Source organism: Rhincodon typus, chromosome 3 (genome assembly GCF_021869965.1).
Source record: "Rhincodon typus isolate 14 chromosome 3, sRhiTyp1.1, whole genome shotgun sequence".
Classification (NCBI taxonomy): domain Eukaryota; kingdom Metazoa; phylum Chordata; class Chondrichthyes; order Orectolobiformes; family Rhincodontidae; genus Rhincodon; species Rhincodon typus.
In genome coordinates, this window is record NC_063334.1 from 78616747 (window position 1) to 78630048 (window position 13302).

Genomic DNA, 13302 nt, shown 5'->3' on the forward strand with positions numbered 1-13302 from the left:
TCTGCTCAATGGAAATGCCCCAGCTTTGATATTATGGTATTCAGTGATGGTACCCCAGAAGGAAAAATCAGTAGAACTCACGAATGAGACATACTGGTCTGACTTGATCTGTATACCTCAACACAATTCTCCAGTGTGACCATTATATTAATTTCTAATAGTGTCCTATTTTACTTCTTTCTCCCCTCTGAGAAAGCCATTGAATCAACGAAGATATCAATATGGTTAGATTATTTAATGGGAGATGCTGATTGCCTGCCACTTGTGTGGTGAGGACACTACTTGCCATTTGTCAGCCTATGTCTTGCTGCACATTTGGACATGAACTTCTTCAGTATCTGAGGAGTCATGAATGGTGCTGAATTGCACAATCCCATTGGCAAACATCCCCACTTCTGACCTTACGATGGAGGAAACACAGCTGTAGATGGTTGGGTCTAGATCACTACACTGTGGGAATCCTGTAGAGATGTTCTGGAGCTGAGATGACTGAACTCCAATAACAACAATCATCTTCATTTTTGTTAGGTATGACTCGAACCAGCGGAGAATTTTATAGCTGATTCCCATTGAATCTTGTTTTGCCGGGGCTTCATGCCACACTTGGTCTAATGATGGTTTGATGTCAAGGGCAGTCACTCTTTCCTTCTCTCTGGAGTTCAGCTTTTATATTCATGTTTTAACCAAGGCTGTAATTTGGTCAGGAGCTGAGCAACCCTGGCAGAGCCCAGAGTGAGTATGAGTGAGCAGGTTATTACAAAGCAAGTGGTACTTGATAGCACTGTGGATGACACCTACCTTCTCTTTACTGATGGTCGAGAATGGACTGATGAGGCCATAATTGGCAGGGTTGGATTTGCTCTACATTTTGTAAATAGAACAAACCTGGGCAATTTTCCACTCTGTGGGTGGATGCAAGTGCTATAGCTGCACTGGAACGACTTGGCTTGGGCAACAGAAAGTTCTGGGCAGCACAAGTTTTTGGTACTATTGCTAGAATTTTGTCAGGGCCTGTAGCCTTTGCATTATCCAGTGCTTTTGCCTGTTCCTTGATATCATGTGGATTGAACTGAATTGGTTGAAAGACTCTGATGCTGGAGACATCTACTGAGATGTTTCTTTCAATCAGCACTTCTGACTAAATATAATTGCACGTGTTTCAGCCTGTGTGCTCAATATGAGCACCATTAGGGATGGGGAAGTTTGCTGGACCTCTGCCTCCAGTGAGTTGTTTAAATGTCCATCACCATTCACAACTGGATGGTTATGACTGCAGAGCTTAGATTCAATCTTTTGGTTGTGTTATTCAATCGCCCAGTCAAGGAGGCAGAGTATGCAGTAATCAGCAGGAGGCTTCCTTGCCTATATTTGGCCTGATCCCATGAAACTTCATGGCGTCCAGACTCATTGTTGAGAACTCAAGGGCAACACCCTCCCAATTGTATATTACTTAGCTGCTAATTCTGCTGGGTATGTCTTGCTAGTAGGATAGGACATACCCAGGAATGATGGTAGTGCTCTTTGGAACAATTCCATGAGTATGACAATGTCCGGCTATTGCCTAACTAATCTGCAAGACAGCTCTCCCAGTTCTAGCACTAGATCCCTGGAGTTAGTAAGGAAGACTTTGGAGGGTTGACAGGGCTGTTTTTGCCATGTCCTTCAATGCCTGGGTCAATAGCAAGTGGTCTTTTCAATCTTATTCCTTTTTTGAGGCTTTTTAACAGTTTGATGCAAGTGAGTGTTAAACACTGAGGGGTGGCAGTGTGGCTCAGTAGTTAGCACTGCTTCCTGGGTTTGATCCCACCCTCGGGCGACTGTCTGTGTGGAGTTTGCACATTCTCCCCGTGTCTGCTTGGGTTTCCTCTGGGTGCTGTGGTTTCCTCCACAGTCCAAAGATGCGCAAGTTAGGTGGATTTGCCATGTTAAATTGCCCATAGTGCAGGCGAGGAGTGTTAGCCATGGGAATGCAGGGTTACAGGGATCGGTAGGGGGATTGGTCTGGATGGGATGCTGTTCAGAGGGTCATTGTGGACCTGTTGGACCAAATGGCCTGTTTCCACAGTGTAGGGATTCTAAAGCAGAATGGTCCAGAAATATCACTGTCTGGGGAACCCAAAGAATTGGTGCATAAAACCAAAAGGGTAGCATTGTGGCTCAGTGATTAGTACTGCTGCGTCTTCGTGCCAGGGATCAAGGCTAGGTTCCAACCTCGGACAACTGTCTGTGTGGAGTTTGTAGATTCTCCTCATGTCTGCGTGCGTTTCCTCCGGGTGCTCTGGTTTCTTCCCACAGTCCAAAGATGTGCAGGTTAGGTGGATTAGGCATGCTAAGTTGCCCATAGTGTCCAAAAATGTGCACACTAGGTGGATTACTCACAGGAAATGCATGGTTACACGAATAGGGTTGGGGGGGTGGTGGTTGGTCTGGGTCGGATGTTGGTGTGGACTTGATGGGCTAAATGGCCTGGTTTCACACTAGAGGGATTCTATGAAAAGATATTATAGTAGATGCAGGCCATTCAGCCCATTGAGTCTGCTCTGCCACTCAATGAGACCAATGCTGATTCAATAATCCTCAACTTTACATTTCTGCCTTTCCCAATAATCCTTGATCCCCTTACTTACTAAAAATCTGTCTATCTCAGTCATTAATATACATAATAACCCAACCTTCACAGAATTCCATAGACTCAACTACTCTCTGAGAGAAAGAAAAAAAATTCCTCCTCATCCCTTTCTTAAATATGCAAACTTTATTCTGAGATTGTGTTCTCTGGTCTGAGATTCTCCCCCAAAGGAAAACAACATTTCCAAATCTAACCTGACAAGGTTTCCAAGAATCTTTTATGTTTCAATAAGGCTGCCACTCATTCATCTAAATACCAATGAATACAGGCTCAATCTACTCAAACTCTCCTCATATTAGCTTTGTGAACTTTCTCTGTACTGCCTCCAATGCCAATGTGCCTTCCCTTAGATAAGGGGACCAAAACTGTTCAGAGTATTCCATCTGTAGTCTGACTGGTGCCTTGTATAATTTAGCAAAACCTCCCTACTTCTTTATTCCATTCCCTTTGAAAAAAGGCCAACATTCCATTTGCCTTCTCTATTATCTGCTCAGCTTGTAAGCAAGTCTTTTGTGATTTATGCATCAGGTCTCCCAAGTCCATTATGCTGCAGCTTTCTGCAATCTTTCTCCATATAAATGATCTGCAGATCCCCTGCTAAAGTTTCCCCCATTATGTTTTGTCTGCCCAATCACTTAACCTGTCCATATTCCCTCTGCAGCCTCTTTGCGTCATCCTCATCATTTGACTTTCCATCTATTCTTCAATCATCCACAAACTTGGCAATAGTCCGTTCACAATCATTAAATTCATTAATATTTATTGTAAATAATAGTGGCTGATCCCTGTGGCAAACATTAGTTGCAGGCTGCCATTCTAAAATGCCCCCTTTTCACAACCTTCTGTCTTCCATTTGTTAGTCAGCCCTATATGCATGGTAATCGCCAATAACATGGGCTTATCTTATTGAGTAGCCTTGTGTGTAGTATCATATCAAATTACCTTCTGAAAAGCTCTATATATATATTACATCTACAACTTCCCCTTAATCTAACCTGTTTGTTACTTATTTAAACAAATTCTAATAAATTTGTTAGGTACAATTTTCCCTTTGTGAAGCCATGCTGATTCTGCTCCATCATATTATGTATTACTAAATGCTCTGCTATTATATTTTTTGAATTTGGTACAGCATTCATGGGCTGTGCGGGACTTCATAGTGAAGGTGGATCCACAGCAAGTTAATTCTGATGTCAAAACCTAGACAATCTTATTGGGGTATTTGTCCATAACACTTGTGCACTCATGTCACTCAAACAAATAAATAATGCACATACATTTTCCAAAAATGACTACCAAAAATTGGTCATTTCTTGTTTTGAAGCCTAGTCCCGCCTTCTTTGCGTTCTCATCAATCACTTTGTATTGCCCAAGTTGATTTGAGTTTCTTAACTTAAAAATTAGTACCTTTAACTAGATTCAATTTAGTATTATAACATTTTCCAAATAACAGATGTTAAGCTAACAGGCTTGTGGTTACCTATACTTTTGTCTCCTTCCCATTTTAAATAAAGGTGTGACATCAGCAGTTTTCCAATCATCTGAGACTTGAACAGAATCAAAGAATTCCTAGAATATTATTACCATGATCTCTGTGACTACTTCTTTTAATGTCCTAGGATGCATCCCAGCAGGTCTGCAGACCTGTTGGACTGTATCCCCATTAGTTGCTATAACACTTTTTCACTGGTGATAGCTATTGGATTTATATCCTTTTGCCACTGATTATCTGATAATTTTGGAATGCTAGTATTTTCTGCTGTGAAGACTTGTAAAGTATTTATTCAACACCTCTGCCATTTTCTAATACCCCTTTATTTTTTCCCCAGCCTCGTTCTCTACAAGGCCTATGTTAAATTAGACCTATTTTTATATATTTAAAGAAGCTCTTGCTGTCCATCTTAATATTACTTGCAAGTTTATCCTCAAAATTTATCTCATCCTTCTTTCTGTTTGGTTGTTTTTTTTGTTGGTTTCTAAATTTTTTGTCCAATCCTGTGGTTTACCACTAATCTTTGCCACACCGAAAACAACTAGGCTAGTGCATTTGTTTCAGCTAGAAGTGCTTAAGGATGATCCATTTGACCAATTCCAGCGTTTTCTACCATTCTTGGCAACCAGCATCTGGCAGCGTATTTTGCTATTGTAAACATAATTAAACAATGACTTAACCATCTGAATACTTTGCTTTCATATATGCTACCCAATGTCATAAGAGAAATAATAAGTTCGGCTTCACAAATATTTTCTCCAACCACACCCACTCACCCAAAAGCAAGCTCAGCATTGTGCAGGCTCACGGGAAGCTTTGGAGAGAGCACGAATTTTGTCTTATAACAAAGATCAAAACCCAGTGATTCGAACAACCCTTTTCTCACAAGGCGGAGATTTTCTCACAACCTTTTCCTACAGCAATTACTAAAATATCACTGTAATACTAAATGGGATCGAGTTAAAAGTCCTAGCTTTTTAAGTTGAGAAACTCGAATCAATTTGGAACAATATAAAGATCGATTGGAAGAAGGCGGGGCTAAGCTTCAAAACAAGAAATGACCGGTACTTGGTAGTCAGTTTCGGAACAAGTACGTGCAGTAAATTATTTGTTTGAATCACATGAGTATACACAAGAATCATGCACTCATATCGACGAGACTGTCTGCTTTATGTAGCTAGAATTATCTTGCTGCGGTCCGCCTTCACTGTAAAGTCCCACTCGACCCATGAATGTTGTACCAAATGCAAAAAAGTGTGGACGTACTCAGATCGGGTTTAAAGTAACGTTCTGAGATGTACAGTACACAGGAAACGTTTGCTCGTATTTTACATTTTCGTTTCAACTTATTTCTACCCACTTCGCTTTAGAAAACACCTCTGTCCTGTAAATACTTCAACATGACAAGTGCACCTTTCGCTTCTCCTTTTCAACCCAACCAGACGCCCACTGTCTTTTTAAAGACACTTGGCAGGGCGCCTGCCTCCTGTCAATCACGTATTCCACCGGGAACACAGCAACGTCGCTTTCCTATTGGCGATTTGGCGAAGCTAAGCAGTGTCCGCACTGTTATTGGCGTCAGGAGATGTCAGTCATGGAGCGCCGTGCTTCGTTCTTCCTCACTGAGTGGATTCACCAGCGAGAGAAAGAGGAGGAGCAGGGGCGTGTGGTGAACTGTCTGTCTTCAGTCTCAGACAGAAACCTTTGCGCCTTACTTATTTCCCAGACTGGGAGGGAAAGCGGACTCTTTTATTTCTATATATCACCAGATACACTTATATTAAAAAAAAATGCGTCTCCCTCGAAAATGTTGGACATTATGTACCATAAGTATCATAGTCATTTTTTTTAAAACAAAGGACATAACAAGATCGGAGCACCAGCAAACGCAAATGGGGTAATGTGCATTATTATCGTCTTAAATGAAAAAGTGGTGAAAATATATTTAAAGGAGTTTGCTTGCAAATCAATAAATTCAATTGGTTTCGTTGTATTAATGTTTAATTTTAATTAGACAATTAACATTTTAATCCACAAGTGATTTAATTTTACCTTTTAAGAGCTCCTATTATTGCTTCCGGAAGAGTTTTTTTTGTTAAATGTACATTTCAAATTGACTTAATTTTGCTGCCTCGTCTTTGTGGTTTCTTGTACTGACGACATGGCTCGCTAACAGGTTTTTTTTGTGAAGGAAAAGTGTTAGGTTGGAAATGAAACCTTTGTGGAAGTGAATCGGTGAGAAAGGCAAGTCTGCGCTGCACGAAAACCCACCTCAACCCCCCCAAGCCCCCCCCCCCCCCCCAAAACACACATCAAACTCGTGTGAAAGGAAAAGGGCAGGAATTTGATGACAGCACCAAGGTGCCACAGGCTGTGTGTGTGTGTGTGAAATTGGCAACTCTAGATATTGGAAATGAACTGTATTTCTGATCCAGGAGCAAACCTCCTCTAAATTAGTGTCGTCTTTGTGTTTTACTGAGTTGGCATCTCTTTTTCTCCAGTAGGTGGGCTTGTGCCTGCACCTCAGATGTGGTTAGCGCGCCAGTATTTGGTCTGGTGCAGCCACTGAATCGTTGTGATTTGACTGATGTAGTAGCGAAGTCACCGTGAGCTCAGCACTGCAAAAGAACACATTTTTCTTCTGCGTGACGAGTGTATCTCCTTTAGCTGACTTTGCGAGGGTGCAGAACTATTAAGCGATTCTCCTGTTAATATTGATTTGACATTTTAGTTCACTGTTTCATTTACGAAACTGTCATTGCGATTTTAATGGTTTGACTGGTTTCCATGACGGTGCAGTAGGTTATTATTTTATATTAGATTGCTATCGATTTTTTTTTCAACTCTTTCAGTAATTTTACACAAACGCTCTGTCGAAAAAAAAATCTTTTGTTCCGAAACCAAGGCAGGCTGCGGTTCGAGAACGGAAAGTCAGGTCTCAGCATTTATCAGAAAAGTCATATAGTCAAATGTCCGCTGGATGGTGTGAGAGATGATTACCACAAAGCTCTCGCGTTTGCTGAATGGGGAGCTGTGAAGACAAGACAGGCTCTCGGGCATAGTTCACAAGTTAACCTGCGGCTAGATTGCGTGCGCTTGCAAAAAAAGAGAAGTGCCTTTCACAGTATAAACAGGAAAATGGAGCTGTCTGACCAGAGAGATGAGTGAAGCAATCGGTGTGAACAGAAAGATGGTCAGTTGCTATTGGGCAGTATTCCTGCAACGTGCAAGATATGCATTTAAGTAGTTGCCTCGCGTAAACTGGGGTCAATGAATAATTGAAAACAAGATCGACAGTAACTTACCTTTTTCATCTTTATTGTTACAGAGATGGAGAAGCGATTCCAACCAGACTGATGGTTAATAACTCCAGTAAAGCAATCAGGAAGAATGTGCTCCCACGTTTCGAGCACACGGTGGAAGGTTGGAAAAGCAATGCATCCTTAGTAATCAAGATCAGGTATAAAGTAAAAAAATAAGTTGATTAAAATTAAACCATCTGGTGTTTTAAACATTGGAAAGTTGTGTTCACATCATGGAGCCAACACCCTAACGCAACTAAGTTTATCTCTTGTTGTGGTCCCCTACTAATTTACAAACAATTTCTTCAGGAAAGGAGCAAAAATAAAACTTAAGTACAAAGTAGGAAATATAACACGGTCAGTAGTTAATGTAAGGATTTTAGACCTTTACTGTATGTTGAAGCCACATTTTACCTAGCAAAGCTCTGTAGATTTCGCAGCCCAGTTAGTTTATGCCCTGTTTTCTTGATTTTGTAGTCAATTTGTGTGATCACAGGTCAAAATAGAAAAAAAAAGTCAGAGATTAACTGATTCAGGTCTTTAGCATAATAATTGTAATAGAAAATTCATTGTTACTTTACTAGTCAGCAGACCTCATTCTGCCAACCCCCCACCACCGCCAGCTACCTGACATTTAGCTGAACAATTTAAATTGTAGTCAGTACTCATTTTATGAATTACATAATTGAGTAATATGAGCATTGATGATAGAAATGTTTAATGAACCAGTATATTCCTCAGACAATAGTTGGTATTAATAGCAGCAAGTCCACAGGGCTGCAATTGAATGCGCAACATTGCTGTAAAAAAAACGTAACTGAAAGAGATTAAATCTGAAATGCGGTGTAATATAGCTGGTGGTCTAGTTTATTAGTCAGCTAGCTTGCAAAATGAATCAGAGATACAATTCAGGGGAAATACAACAGAGGAAAAATATATTTTCCTGAATGCATTTTATAATTAAATTCTGATGTTGATATCAAAGTTACAACCAAATTCAGAAGATAAAACAAGAAAGAGGAATACTTAACTCCCTCTCCCCTACCTTCAAACAACTCAGTACAGAATGTAAACTATATTAATGGACAGCTGTTTGGATATATCTAGTTATCAAAGGCTGGCTTGCTTTACATATGTATTTAAGTAAATATATAGAACTAGAAAAGAGAGTCTACATGATAGAGAAGATGCAGATACATCTATAGATTGTAAGCATTTTTTGAAGGTGAACAGCATATTAGGCACTTGATATTTTAGTTGAAGAGATGTCAGGATTACAATTCCCATCATGCTTTTTAATTTAGAATATTATGTAGCTCTTGCGAATCAAGCAAATCAGGTTTTTTTAAATACCTTTATTATTAAGATAAGTTTCTCCTTTTTTACTCTCCTGAAGTTGGGGATAAATATAATTTTGTGGGAAATGATCAATTTTTGCAAATGCTGTTTTCTGAAAAGTACCAATTTGAGAGACTCGACAATTGAAATTTTAATCTATTCAATCGTAGGGGTATCACGATCAGGCTTCAATATGTCCCTATGTAAAGGTCACAAAAGGTGATGATTTAGATGAGGTGATATGTCGTATCTTCAAGTTTGCAGAGACCATAAAGTTGGCTGGGAAGGTATACTGTGAGGAGGATACAGAGAAACTTCTCTGTGATTTGAGCAAGTTAAGTCAGTGGACAAAAACATGACAGATTCAGTATAATGTGGATAAATGTGAGGTAGCAAAAACAGGCAGGCAGATTATTATCGGAGTGCCGACAGATTGGGAAAGGGGAATGTGCAACGAGACCTTGTAAAAAAGTAAGTTGCTGAAAGTAAGCATGCAGGTGCAGCTGATGGTGCAGAAGGGAAATGGTATGTTGGCTTTTACAGCAAGAGGATTCGAGTATAGGAACAGGGATGTTTGCTGCAGTTGTACAGGGCCTTAGCATGATCATACCTGGAGTACTGTGTACAGTTTTGGTCTCCTTATCAGAAGAAGAATGTTCTGGCTATTCAGGGAGTGCAAAGAAGGTTTACCAGACTGATTCCAGGGATGGCAGGACTGACATACAGGGAGAGACTGAAATCGTTTAGGACTGTATTCACTAAAGTTTAGAAGAATAAGGAGAGGATCTCATAGAAAGCTATAAAGTTCTAGCAGGATTAGACAGAATAAATGGGAGAAGAATGTTCTCAATGGGGTCACAGTCAAAGGATAAGGGGTAGGCCTTTTAGGACAGACATGAGAAAGAATTTCTTCACTCAGAGTTGTGAGTGAAGTAACTCCATAGAGACTGGTATCCCATCACAAAGTCACCCTTTATTTACACGTGGAAAGTCCTTGACATTGATCCAGCTTCCTCAGAACCAGCTCCCTCAGAGTGAACAGTATGTCTGACATTCCTGTTCTTATCTGTCAGCCAGGGCTCCCTGATTGGAACAGTTTAACAGCCTCAACAGAGAACTCATTCTGTGAGGTCCACATGGCATGACCACATTACAATCACTACATCGCTCCCCCTCTGAGTCCGAGGACATAGGCCAATTCTTTTATTTGTAGTTCCACCTGGGGTGTTTTAGCACCAAGTGAGGTTCCTCCAACTCTGCTTCTGATACGGGCAGCATATCATGCACAGTAGCTTGCCCCTTGTGCCTGGAGTTTCTCAGAAGAAATTCATTCTATTCTTCAGGAGGCGAAAGCAATGAGACGGTGAGACGATGACATTCGTCATTTCCATCTCAGATTCTGAGGTCTCTTCAAAGGCTTGATGGAGAAGGAGAACCCATGGGTTCTGGAACAGTTGGAAAGGCTGTCGAGGAGCTGGGCACATTTTGCTCATGCACTGTTAGCGAGTTTGCACCTTTCGTATGGTCCACATGTCGCTCCTATCTGAACTTTAAACATCACTGGACCTGACCCCCTGTCAACCATGACTCTTATCCATGCAGGGCCATTCCCATGGTCCCTACACCAAACTTTTGTGCCCTGAAGTAAACTGACTCTTGCTTAGCAGAGTCTTGTGTCCAATGTTGATGTTCCTGTTGCCGTTTCCCCCATCCCACCCAGGTCTGGGAAGATCAGATTTAATCTGGTGCAGAGTCTTCTCAGCATTAGCAACCGTGCTGGAGCTATCCATGTAGTTGCATGAGGGGTGGTCCTATAATCAAATAGGAACCAGGACAGTTTGGTTTCTGGTGAAACTGTAGGCTGTTTCTTTAAGCCTGTCTTCAAAGTGTGGACTGCTCTTTCCACCTGACCATTAGACAGTGGATGGTATGGAGCTGTCTCTACATGTTGAATGCAATTCGACTTAGTCAGATTGCCTGCTGGTAAATGATGGCCCGTTATCTGTGACTAATACTTCTGGGAGTCCATGTATTTCCAAAGATGAGTGCAGTTTTTCTATCACCTGCTGAAAAATTGCACAGGCTGACGATAACCCAAACTGCAGTTTTGAATATTGGTACAAGCCGTTATGGGTAATAGCTGTAGCGTACTTCTGGGAAGCCTTATCTAAATGCAATTGCAAGCACACATGACCCATGTCTAGCTTTGTGAAGGACAGCTCCTCTGCCAGCTTTGCATATTAATCCTCTATGTGACGGATCGGGTACTAATCCAGCTGTGAAAAGCGGTTTATTGTTTGTTTAAAATCCCAACAAAGGCGAACTGACACGTCAGGCTTCACAATTGGTATGACTGATGCTGTCCATTCTGCAAATTGGACTGGTTTGATGATTCCTTAGCATTCCAACCTATTGATTTCTGCCTCTACATTTGCCCATAAGGCAAATGGCACTGGGCAGGCCTTGCAGAATCGTGGAATTGCTTCCTGGTCAACATGTAAGGTGGCCTTGGCTCCTTTGGTAGTCCCTAGCCCTTTTTCTAATCAAAAAAATGTTGAGCCAGTCTAGGTGAATCTTTCTTAACCAGTTTCACCCCGTCAGGCTTGGGCCTCAGCCTTCTACAACATCCAGCGGTAACCGAACCAGCTGCTTCTTCTAAGTTGTCCTCTTAATCTGTAAAAGTTCAGTATAGGTTCTCAATCTAGCAGAGGCCTTGCACAAACTTAAGGGTTGGAGTCCAGAGTGAATTTTGTTAAAGACCTGTTCTGCGATTAGAAACATGGCCGCACCGGTATCAACTACCATTAAAACTGGGTGACCATTTATTCACACGTTTATTTTGATTCGTTCTGATTTGGACGTTACTGAGCAATTTAACTGTTCCAAATCAGATGTAGGTGGATTTTCCAGGGTGTGCACACTTCTGGATACCGGCCTATAAATTCTTTTTCTTAGTTCAGGTCTAGAGAGAATCTTTTGCTGTCTTGTGTTCACATGTCAGCAGCAACTACAATGGTCTGCTGGCCGAGATCCCGGAGAAAATGTTAACCATTTGGCTGAGGCTTGGCTTTGTTTTGGAGTTTGGCTGTGTGCAGACCAAAAGTCCCTCTGTTCAGGATATGTCCCAAGTGAGTTTATGCAATTGCCTTCACTCAAATAGTGTTCCCCAAACTCAATCAGACTGACGAGGGTGTCCATTTCTGTCAGAATACCCTGCAACTCTTATGCACCACTTGCCACACTTTCCAATGACAAAGCCAGTTGTAGTGTCTGTTTGAACAGTTGAGCTTTAGCTAGTAGGTGCTTTTGCATGGTTACATCATTAATCCCACATACCTAATGGTGTATCAGCATCTCATTAAGGATTAAACTAAGGTCACATGTCCCCACCAGTTGTGTTAACCTCGTCAAAAATCCCGATATGGATTCTCCTGGTTCTCGAACTGCCGAGTAAAACCAATGGCATCTCAGAATTAGAGGAGGCTTGGGGGTGTAATATTCCTTAACTAAATCCATCAATTCTTGAAACGTTTTAGTATCTCGTGTCTCAGGGAAAGTCAGGCTCCTATTAACCAAAAAAGCTGTCAGGAGAACTACTCATTGCTTTTCATCTGCCCCAATGGCGTTTGTCCATAAAAAATAATGCATTATTTCCAAATACTGGGTCCAGTCTTTGAAGGCAAGATTGAATGAGTCAAGCTTCCCAAATAATGACATGATGCCAGAAATGCTTACCCCAACTCAAAGACGCCTGTGTGAGCAAATTTCTTCAGGATTGTACTTTTCGCTCATTGCCACTGAAATAACTCCACAGAGACTGTCACCAGTTCCCCCTTTATTTACACATGGAGAGTCGTTGACACTCATCCAGCTCCCTCAGAGCCAACTCCCAGAGTGAACAGGATATCCGACACTCCTCTTTATATCTGTCAGCCAGGGCTCCCTGATTTGACCAGATTAACAGTTCCAATCAGGGAACTCCTATTCTATGATGTCCATTTTGCTGACCTCATTACAATCACCACAGTGTGCCTGTTGAAATCTCTGCCACAGGAAAGTGTTGAGGCCAAAACTTTGAAAACTTTCAAGAAAGATATAGAGCTCGTTCTTCTGACTAATGAAATCAAAGGATGTGGTGAGAAGGCAGGGACAAATTAGTGAGTTCGATCATCAGCTACGATCGTATTGAATGCAGACTTGGCTTGAAGTGCCGAGTTGTCTACTTCTCCTATATTCTATGTTTCGATGTGTATTTCAAATGGGATTGTAGAGGAACAGTTGAATTTTGGCTTGAATTCCCTTTCTTAGACTGGAATGATCGAAGCCATTTGTAATGTTCCTTTCTCTTCCCTACCTTAAGTTCAATGCTGTGACTCCCAACCACTAACCAGTGGCTGATGTTGGAAAGCTGAAAATGTGTGGAAATCCAATGCAAAAAGGATTAGAGATAGTAGGAACTGCAGATGCTGGAGAATCCGAGACAACAAGGTGCAGGGCTGGATGAACACAGCAGGCCAAGCAGCATCATAGGAGCAGAGAGG

At 41.4% G+C, this 13302-nt stretch overlaps 1 protein-coding gene across 2 annotated transcripts in view; it reads left to right on the forward strand.

Moving 5' to 3' along the window:
* The first annotated feature begins 5641 nt into the window (after positions 1 to 5641).
* Positions 5642 to 13302, forward strand: part of st8sia4 (ST8 alpha-N-acetyl-neuraminide alpha-2,8-sialyltransferase 4) — a 67920-nt gene continuing 60259 nt past the window's right edge. Inside the window, exons 1-2 of one of the 2 annotated variants that reach the window (XM_020529274.2) lie at positions 5642 to 6018; positions 7450 to 7581. In XM_020529274.2, coding sequence (XP_020384863.1) covers positions 5912 to 6018; positions 7450 to 7581 — 239 coding nt within the window. In that variant the 5' untranslated portion in view covers positions 5642 to 5911. Of the gene's footprint in view, positions 6019 to 7231; positions 7315 to 7449; positions 7582 to 13302 lie in introns of those variants that run through there. The other variant, XM_048595336.1, reaches the window with a different exon arrangement.